Source organism: Panthera pardus, unplaced genomic scaffold (assembly GCF_024362965.1).
Source record: "Panthera pardus isolate Hobbes unplaced genomic scaffold, ASM2436296v1 HiC_scaffold_3, whole genome shotgun sequence".
Classification (NCBI taxonomy): domain Eukaryota; kingdom Metazoa; phylum Chordata; class Mammalia; order Carnivora; family Felidae; genus Panthera; species Panthera pardus.
Window position 1 is genome coordinate 2,401,837 of NW_026526876.1, and position 10,680 is coordinate 2,412,516.

A 10,680-nucleotide genomic window follows, 5' to 3' on the forward strand; every position below is an offset into this window, starting at 1 on the left:
TTCATAAAGAGCTTTTATGCTAACCTTTTGTATATATAATGTCACTTAAGTTTAGATGATGACCACATAAGATATTTCCCACAAGTTCCATTCTAAACATGAAGGAGCTAAAACTTGAAGAGTTTAAGTAATTTGTCCCACAGATAGTAAGTGATGAGAAAGGATTTGAACCCAGATAATTTGCCTCCTTGGTGGTGCATGTTGTCTCTCTCTCTTTTAGCAAATTATTATTATTATTTATTTTTTTTTTTTGGAAATTATATCCTTTATCAAGATTCTAAATGTATAGGATTGTACAAAATAATCTATCATGTGCTTTGGGGTAAGTTGTTATATGTGTTTTCTACATATATATTCACATCTGTATCTTTAGCTTTCAGTAACAGTGAATTTTATTTTTGAATGTGTATTTTTTTAAGAGTGAACGAGCGAGCATGAGCAGGGAGGGGCAGAGAGGGAGGGAGAGAGAATCCCAACCAGATTGAGAATCGGACGCTTACGCGACTGAGCCACCAGGCCTGAATTTTATTTTCCTTAAGAAAAAAAAATAGTCTAATTAGAGGATTGACTGAATGCTTTAGTACGTATTCAGATAGCTCCTTTTTTTCTGTAGTCAACCAGTACATTTTTACTGTGTAAAAATTTTGAGTCTGCTCTTTATTCTCTGCGAAATTTTCATCTTCTAGCTATCATAAGAGCCTCCCTGTGTCCACACAGACAGGTGCTTAGTTTATCTTACTTGTTGGAAATGTTACTTGGTGGTTAATGAGGAACTGTCTTCAATGTCACCTGTGTTTTTAATGACAGGTACAGGCTGGGGGCCTGTGGGGCATTTGATTAACGTTAGTTAGGCTGGGCTTCATTCTCTATTTGGGACGCACGACTGCCAGATATTTATTACTCTCTCCTAGTGCTACCAAGCACTGTCCTAATCACCAGAGAATATACTGTTCAACCAAATCGCAAGAGCCGCTGCCCTTAATAAGCTGCTGGGGCTTTACGATTCAGCTTTACTTAAAAAAACAAAACACACAAAAGCGCTCTTATTAGACTCTAAGCTCCTTTAGAGTAAGCAACATGTCAGATTTCCCTCATTTTTTTCGTCCACTAATATGCTTTTTATAATTGTACGTAGTGGGTTCTCAGGTTTGTTAAATAACTTTTAAAGATTTTGTTTATTTATTTTAGAGTGCACACGGGGGAGGTGTAGAGGGAAAAGGAGAGAGAGAGGAGAAAGAGAGAGAGAAGAGAGAATCCCAGGCAGGCTCCACACTCAGCACAGAGCCCAACGTGGGGCTCAGTCTCACAACCATGAGATCATGACCTGAGCTGAAGTCAAGTCAGATGCCTAACTGACTGAGCCACCCAGTGTCCCCAAGATACTTTTAAATTATTAAAATTATACTTTAACGGCATGGAAATGTTGGGAAAATACATTAAGTGTAAACAATTAAATTACCTTTTATTACACTGCCTTGATATAATGGCAGAGGCGTTCAGTGTATTTTATTTCAGTATTTTAAAATTGTTTTTTATTCCGGTATTTTTTCTATTTTTCACAAATGCAGGGTTGTACTGAATGTGTAATTTTCCCCTATTCTGTGTTAAAGACGTGGTTTTTAGGACCTCTAATATTTCCTTGCATCATTTCCTTAATGCTCCCGATAGTGGACACTTAAAATGCTTCTCTGTATAAATAAGATTGTGATGAGCATCGTAGGTGTATGAGTTACTAACGTTTCTGAATCTTTCCTTAAGGACGGGTTCCTAGGAATGTAATCACTTGATCAAAGTGTGTAAACTGCCCGTCCACCTAATTCTCAACTGAAGGGAAGTTTTAATCAGCATGAGTCTACAGAGGACCAGCCTCACTGTGCTTTTCCCTAGTGTGGGGCCCCAGACACGGAATGAATGAATTAGTATTCCAGCTCCCAGTTTATACCATGTTCCAACTCCTCCCTCCGCAGCTTGCTTCATAGTGAAATTATTGATACCAAATACCTACTTTGGTACACAGTGCTATTTAAGTGGCTTAAATAGTTTCTTCTCATAAATAGTTGGCATTATCATTTTTTTTCATGGATCCCTTTATATTCTCAATAAGCTTTTCCACACAGCAGTTGGAGAGATCTTTTTCGAAATGGGCTTCTGCAAGCTGCCTGGGGGGCTCAGTCAGTAAAGCGTCCAACTCTGGATATCAGCTCCATGGTGATCTCACCGTCGTGGGATTGAGCCCCGCATCTGGCTTTGTGCTGAGCAGGGAGCCTATGTGGGGTTCTCTGTCTCCCTCCCTCTCCCTCTCTCCCCCTCCCCCACTGGTTCTCTCTCTCTTTAAATAAATAAACATTAAAAAACAGAAAAACCCAAAGTGGGCTTCTGAAAACCTCAGGTCTCACATCCACAGATGCACACACCAGTCTTAAGCCCTTCAGTGGTTCCCATTAGAGTTGGAATCAAACCCCGATCTTTCCGGGCCCAGACGCCCATCATCATGTCCTGCTTCCCTGACCTTCTCCCCTCCACTCCCTGGCTCCCCTGCTCCTTCCCAACTGGCCTTCCTGCTCCTGGGACTTGCGGGCCGGTTTCCCCTGGGCCAGGCCTGCTCTTCCCTCCGCCTGCAGGGCCTGTCCTGTCACTGTCACAGAGGGCTCCTCGCCCTCGAGGCCACCTGCCCGTCTCCCTGCCCCTGGGCCTCAGGCCACCCCTCCAGCGCTCTGCCCAGCGTCTCCCACGGCCCTCACCGTCCTGCCAGCCGTCACGTTTGCTCCCTTGTTTGCCCTGTGTCTCCCCCAGCGGCACAGAAGCTCCACGAGGGCAGTGATCCCGTCAGCCTGTTCGGTTCTGTGTTAGACACAGCACTTCAGGCAGCGCCCGGCACAAACAAAGCCAGTAAATGCTTGTTAAACAGTCAACGTATGAAGCGGCGAACAGGCTCGTGCCGTTTTCACTCTTCGTGGGTCCGTTGCTTGCCACCGATCCACCCACGGTGAGCTTGAGTCTAATCCTGGCCCGTAATTATCTTCGTTTCGGGGGAGTTATTTTCACCGCAGCTTATCGTGCAGATCCAGAAGTTTGGGAAGCACGTTAATGACGACGGGAGCGGAACTGGAGGACCTCTGAGCCGTGACTCTCACCCTCCATCCCTAGGTCTCTGGTCTGGATTGATAGTCTGTGTCTTCTTTCAAGCCCTGTTCTACCTGGTGCTCGTCTGGAGGACAGACTGGGAGAGAGTTGCGGAGCAGGTAAGAGCGTGTCCTTGGAGAAGCGTGGCTCTTGCCCGGTCGCAACGGCACCGGAAGGACTCTTCGAGGGTCAGAATGCCGAGAATGCCACGGGCGGCGTGACTCCCTTTGACCCGTGAAGAGGGTCTAAGGTGACAGTTAGGGGCCACGAACATCACATCTCCGCGCATTTTCCTCTGAGTGTAGGGCCGGTGCAGGATCCGCTGACTAGGGCTCAACAACAACAGCAAGGAATTAGCTTAGGAAATACTTTGCTGTTTTCGTATCACAGTCCTTAGGAGAGTAGTCGTCTCTTCCCCCTACTTACACTGAGTTGTTGCGCGTTTTTAGGCCTCTTTCTACCGACATTTTTGGTCCGTGTTGTCCATATGCTGAGCGTCTGTGATCGGTGGGAAGTAGGTGGGGCAGAGCCGTACCCCGCACGGAGAGGACAGGCTCTTGACCCAGTGGGCATCGCCGTGTCGAACTGTGAGCCCCGTTTATTCTGTCGAGGCCTGAGATGGGATGGACGGAGGGGCCGGCTTAGGGGCGGTGTCACCGATGAGGAGGCGGGAGGATGAGCTCGGGTGCGCCAAGCGTCCCTGCTTACCTCTTGTCCCCCCTCCAGGTTTCTCCCGGCTTTGGCTTTCCTCATCGTGATGTGTGATGTCTTCCGTAGCGTAGTGTGATTCGTGGAGGAAGTAAAGTGTACAGGGTATTAAGTTGGGCCCTAAACTACCCTCTATGTGATAGCACCGTTTGCCTTTAGACTTTCTTCCTCACATCAGTGCTTAGGAACACTGACGTGCAGGGTGCAAAAAATGTTACATTTGCAACTAGAGCAGCGGGTAGCTTTTCACATTCTTGTGAGCAGAGCACTGGGGAGAAGAGTGGTTGTTGAGTGTTACATCGTATCGTCACCGGCATTTCAGGCCCAAAAAGGACCGTGCTGGATGGTGGAAACCTTTAGCAATAGCTTGCATGAAGTTTTAACACGAGTACTAGCCTAACCTGACTTACGCTTTGTCCACTTACGTGCCGCTTGTTCTCAGGCACAGGTTCGAGCTGGCGTGAAAGGGATCAAAGAGGCCACGCCTGCACCAACAGGTAACAGAGGACATGGTCTAGTGCACTCGCTCTGCCTCGAGAGCCTGAAACGGGTTAGCGTGGCCAGAGTTGCTTAGTTTATGAGAGCCTGCTCTCTCGCATAATAAACCTTGTCTGTGCCATTATTAGAACGGGGAGATCCACTCTGGGTTCTCCTGTGAAACGTTCTTCATGTAACTTCACACATACCAGCCGGTAACTGACGGCATCGTTTACGATGCATTCTTGTGCAACTTCCCATAATATCCCTTTATTTCTGAACCCCCTACGTAAGTGTATACTCCACTGTTCTCTGCAATCAGATCTGCCTGTGTTGGAAAAAGAAGTCACCGATGAAGTGATTTTACCTGCTATCGTCAGATCCGAGAGCCAGACCCTCCAGCTAATGGTGATAGAAGAAAACAATCAGTATGCGGTGGCCACCGTTGGGGATGTTTTGACAGTGAAGCAGCTGATTTTCTATCGTGGAATGGCTCTAGCTGTTGCTGTTGCTGCCCTGTTAGCAGGAATTTTAATAAGAGTTTTTCAGTGAGCCTGGCTAAAATAGAAGAATTAGCAGCAGCCCACACACTAGACATGGTAATTATTGTGATATCTGAAGCCTGGGAGGTGACCTCCCAGTTGTGGATGGAAAGGATATCAGTGATGTTTTCTGAGTTATCCCGAGAATGTGCACTATCCTGTTGAAGATCACGAAAGGAGTTCTAAGTTTCTCCTGAACATTAACTCTATCATGGGTGATGAGTCTGTGGATTTGATATTCCCTGCCCTAAGTGTTCTGTACTCTTACATTGAATATCTTCTTTCTTTTGGGAAATTCGTTGCCCTCTAAACTTGATTGCTGATCCAGTTTTGTTTGTATTTCTAGGTTATCGTATTTTATCTTGTTAGTGAGTGTTAAGTGCCTGTTCAAGTGCTGTCTCAGGTATTGCCGTATAAACTTTTATAAAATAAACACCTTAAAATTGAAAACGTGTGCTGACGTGGGGGTGCCTGGGTGGCTCAGTCGGTTAAGCGTCCAACTTTGGCCCAGGTGGTGATCTCGCCGTTCGTGAGTTCGAGCCCCGCATCGGGCTCTGTGCTGACAGCTTGGAGCCTGGAGCCTGCTTCAGATTCTGTGTTTCCCCCTCTCTCTGTCCCTCCCCAACTTATGATCTGTCTCTCTCTCTCTCTCTCTCAAGATAAATAAAATTTTTTTTTCAGTGTGTGCTAATGATATTATAAAATCTATCTAAATGATAACTTTTAGTTTTCGGCTTTTGAACACATTTTTTTGTGGCAACTTTCCTATTAAAGAATCAACATCTGTTCTCTTCTGCTGCTCAGCTCCCCAAATGCTGGCAGTTACAGCTGCTCCCATCCAAGCAGATTTTTAGGGTCTCTATGGGGAGTTTGAGCAGCCCAAATAGAAAATCCTAAAAAACATTACTAATATTGGGGATTCCCTCCACGAAACCCACCGGATGAGCCAGAGTGCAAGACTTTTATAGGGAAAGAAAACTTACATCCTCAAAGGGCCAATACCAAATATTGCAACCGTGATCTAGGACAGGATGCTATAGAATAAGACAGGAAAACTTTTGAGCTGAAATTCACATCACATGAAACGAATCAGTTGAGGTGTATAATTCAGTGGCATTTTGTACATTTCATACTCTTGTGATTTTGTGTTGTTTTTTTTTTAACTATGATACCATCTGAGTGGCTGTGAAGTGTCTCATTGTGGTTTTAGTTTCCATTTCAAATGCAGATGACAAATGGTGTTGAGTATCTTTTCATTGGGTTGTCTAGCTGTCTGTCTTCTTTGGAGAAATGTTTGTTCAAGTCCTTTGCCCATGATTTTTTTAAGTTTGTTTATTCTGAGCGAGTGTGTGTGGGCAAGCAGGGGAGGGGCAGAAAGAGAGGGAGAGAGAGAGGATCCCGAGCAGGCCTGGTGCTGTCGGCGAGGAGCCCAATGCAGGGCTCGATCCCACCAACTGTGAGATCGTGATGTGAGCCCGAAATCAAAAGTCAGATGTTTAACCAACTGAACCACCCAGGCAACGCCCCCGCCCCCACCTCCACCTTTGCCCATTTTTGAATTGAGTTGTCTTTCTTTTTTTTAATTTTTTTTTTTTAACAATTTATTTATTTTTGAGACAGAGAGAGACCGAGCATGAACGGGGGAGGGTCAGAGAGAGAGGGAGACACAGAATCCGAAACAGGCTCCAGGCTCTGAGCTGTCAGCACAGAGCCTGACGCGGGGCTTGAACTCAGAGACGAGACCGTGAGATCATGACCCGAGCCGAAGTCGGACGCTCAACTGACTGAGCCACCCAGGCGCCCCTTGAGTTGTCTTTCTATTGTTGAGTTGTTAAGAGTTTCACATATGTGCATTCTGGATACTAGACGCTTGTCAGATGTAAGATCCGTGAGTCTTTTCTCCCATTCAGTAGGTTGTATTTTCACTTCCTTGACGGTGTCCTCTGTTTCACAGAAAAGTCTTCATTTTGATGAAGCCCAGTGTGTCCATTTTTTTTTTTTTTGGTTGCTTTTGTCATATCTAAGAGTCCATCGCCACATGATAGGAAAAAAATTTAAGTGTTCTTGGAATCTAAAAATATTCTAGCAGAAATCAAAACCTAAATAGAAGACTGTTTCCAGTGTGACAGTAAGGAGTTTGGAGGTCATCACCCCTGTCCTCAACGAAGAACACTAGAATTTATTTCTGCTTTGTCACCTCTGACACCAAATGTGTGGGTTTTTCTGTACCAACAACCCATTCTCCAAACCACCCAGCACCAACTGAGATGTCCGGTGATTCCATTTAATTCTGACACGAAGTACCCAGAGTCAGTGTCAGACCCCCTGGTTAAGGGCTCAGACCCACAAGACTGACCCAGACTTCAGAAGCCAACTGCAAGGCCAGGCCGACCAGACTCCTCCCGACCGACCAACCGTCAGTTGGAGGTTTTTATGACCCACTTCTTGGATTTGGTAATTTGCTAGAACAGCTCACAGGACTCAGGAGAATGCTTTACGTAGGACTCCTGGTTTGTTACAAAGGATACAACTCAGGAACAGATAAATGGCAGAGATGCATAGGGGAAGGTGCAGGGGGCATCGATGGTGCTCCGAGGTTTCATGCCCTCTTGGCATGTCCCCTTCTCGGCACCTCGATGTGTTCAGCAGTCCCGAAGTTCTACAAACCCCGTTCAGCGGTTCTTACGAAGGTTCCGTTACACAGGTGTGATGGATTAAATCACTGGCCATTGGTGATTGGACTCCTCTCCAGCCCCGCTCCCCTTTCTGTCATATTGTAGATCTTTCTATTGTCCATTGCTCTGAAGCGATCAAGGCCCGCCCCCCCCCCCCCAGCAGTAACTTTATTAGCATAAGCTCAGGTGGGGTTGAAAGAGGCTTATCATGAATAACAGAAGATGCTCCTCTCACCCCCGCCCCCATCACTTAGCAAATTCCAAGGAATTTAGAAGCTATTGTATCAGAAACTGTGGACGGCCGTGGCTATCCCAATATCAAAGAGAACGCCTGAACAGACTGAATGTCCACCATTTTTGTCAGATCCGTCAAAGGACTGAGGTCACAAGGATAACTGCTGCCCCCCAAATTGAAAAGACAGGAAGATACAGCTTCCCACAGCAGAGGCAGCTGGAGCCAGGAATGGGAAAACTTCAGCTATAATTGACAAATTGCTGGAGACTTAGTGTGGACAAGCTGAAGAGTTAAAAATCTCCAGGGGATTTTGTCATCGGTGGGTCCCGCACTTCTGTGAATTTTATCTTCGGGGCCCCATTCAGTTCTCAGGGTGTAGATCAGAGAAGAATTCTTTATTAATGTTTCTACAGGAGGTAAGGGAAATGGAACCATTGAAAAATATGCCCAGAGCATTCTGTGCTGTTTAACCAAAGCCCACCCTCAAGGGAAACTTTTACCAGAGGCCAGCTACCTAAGGGTTTTATCAGAACCTAACGTGTGGTCGAAGGAAATCCCAGACTCCAGTTCCACCAGCCTTCCACAAGGAGGCAGTGAAATACCCAACTCCACTCCGTCTACCATCCCAGGGGAAGGGGTGACACTGAGAAGCATTCAGTAAAGGTATGAAGGGAATAGTCCAGAGACAGGCTCTTTAAAAGACTGAGACCATGGGGCTCCTGGGTGGCTCTGTTGGTTAAGCGTCCGACTTCGGCTCAGGTCATGATCTCATGGTTCATGGGTTCAAGTCTTGCATTGGGCTCTGTGCTGACAGCTCAGAGCCTGGAAACTACTCCGATTCTGTGTCTCCATCTCTCTGCCCTTCCCCCACTTGTGCTCGCGCACGCTCTCTCTCTCTCTCTCAAAAATAAACATTAAAAAAATTTTTTTAAAGAGGAATTAGATTAGTTGTAAATATATATTGCAAACTCCAGGGTAACCACTAAAAACGTTTAAAGAAAGAATATAATTGATATGCTGGGAGAGGAGAGAAAATAGAATCATCTAAAATGATCAATTAAAGGGGCGCCTGGGTGGCTTGGTTGGTTAAGCGTCTGACTTCGGCTCAGGTCACGATCTTGCGGTCCGTGAGTTCGAGCCCCGCGTCGGGCTCTGTGCCGACAGCTCAGAGCCTGGAGCCTGTTTCAGATTCTGTGTCTCCCTCTCTCTGTGACCCTCCCCCGTTCATGCTCTGTCTCTCTCTGTCTCAAAAATAAATAAACGTTAAAAAAAAAAAATTTAAAATGATCAATTAAAACTGTGGAAGGCAGAAAGAAAGTGAAAGAGAAAAAGAACAAGAACAGCAAGTAGAGAAAGTAACACAATAAATAATCCCACTATATCAGTATTTCCACCCTCCTTTAAAAAAAAACAAAAACTGGGTGCCTGGGTGGCTCAGTCTGTTAAACATCCAACTCCTTTGATTTCAGCTCAGGTCATGATCTCATGGTTTGTAAGACTGAGCCTCGCGTGGGGCTCTGCGCTCACAGTGCAGAGCCTGTTTGGGATTCTCTGTCTCCCTCTCTCTGCCCCTCCCTGGCCTTGCATGTGTGCTCTCTCTCTCTCTCTCAAAAACAAAACAAAACTAGGAGTAGAAAGGAACGCCCTCAATGTGATAAAAGCCATATATGAAAAATATGCAACCAAACTCAAGAGTGAAAGAGAAAGCTTTTCCCTTAAAATCAAGGATAGGACAAGGAATTGCACTAATTCTACTCAGCATAGTACTGCAACTACCCAGAGTGTTAGGCAAAAGAAAGAGAGAGAGGAAAGGGAAGGAAGGAAGGAAGGAAGGAAGGAAGGAAGGAAGGAAGGAAGGAAGAAGGAGGAAAGAAAAAAAAAAGAGAGGGAAGGAATGAAGGAATTAAAAGGCACCCGAACTGCAAAAGAAGTAAAATTACCTATATTCATAAATGACATGATATTATATGTAGTAAACCTTAGAGATTCCGTGAAACCGTTAGGCCTGATAAACACGTTCAGCAAAGTTGCAGGATATAAATAAACGCACAAAATCAGTTGTATCTCTGTCTAGACACTACCGAGGAGCAATCCAAAAAGGAAAGTTGGAAAACAATCCCGTTTTATGGTCGCATGAAAAGAATAAAATATTTAGGAGTGAATTGACCAAGGAGACAAAAAAACAAATAAAAATTCTATGCTGAAAACTATAAAACACGGCTGAAAGATTATTAAAGACAAATAGAAGAAACATCCTGTGTTCACGGGTTAGAAAACCTAATATTAAGATAATAATATCACCCAAAGTGATCTACAGATACAAGGTAGTCCCTATCAAAAATCCCAAAGACATGTTGCAGAAATAGAAAAACCCATCCTGAAATTCACATGGAATCTCGGGGGACCCAAACAGCCAAAGCTTCTCGAAAAGGAACAGAGTTGGAGGTCTCACACTTCTGATTTCAAAACATATTACAAAGCTACAGTAACCAAACCATGTGGTACTGGCATAAGATGGACAGGCCAATGGACAGAATTGAGACCCCAAATAAACCTTTGCATATAGGGTCAAATGATTTTCAGCAAGACTGCCAAGACCAGTCAATGGGGAAAGGACAGTCTTTTCACTAAATGGTGCTGGAAAAATCGGTAATCTGCATGAAAAAGAATGAAGTTGGACTTTTACCTAACACCATACAGAAAATTAATTCAAAATGTGTAAAAGTAAAATCCTAATTACAAGAGCTAAAACTGTAAAACACACACACACACACACACACACACACACACACACGGGGAAATCTTTAAGACACTGGATTTGGCAGTGATTTCTTGGATATGAGACCAAATGAATAAGCAACAAAAGAAAAGATAGATGGTTTGGGTTTCATCAAAATTAAAAACTCCTGTGCATCAGAAG

The 10,680-nt window shown here is 44.9% G+C and overlaps 1 protein-coding gene across 2 annotated transcripts in view; it reads left to right on the forward strand.

The window, feature by feature from the left end:
* Positions 1-5,300, forward strand: part of LOC109246071 (multidrug and toxin extrusion protein 2-like) — a 59,263-nt gene extending 53,963 nt beyond the window's left edge. The window contains exons 15-18 of one of the 2 annotated variants that reach the window (XM_053892874.1): positions 2,794-2,986; positions 3,148-3,242; positions 4,274-4,328; positions 4,631-4,775. In XM_053892874.1, the coding sequence (XP_053748849.1) occupies positions 2,794-2,986; positions 3,148-3,242; positions 4,274-4,328; positions 4,631-4,664 (377 nt within the window). In that variant the 3' untranslated portion in view covers positions 4,665-4,775. Of the gene's footprint in view, positions 1-2,793; positions 2,987-3,147; positions 3,243-4,273; positions 4,329-4,630 lie in introns of both variants that reach the window. The other variant, XM_019413828.2, reaches the window with a different exon arrangement.
* The last annotated feature ends 5,380 nt before the right edge of the window (positions 5,301-10,680 follow it).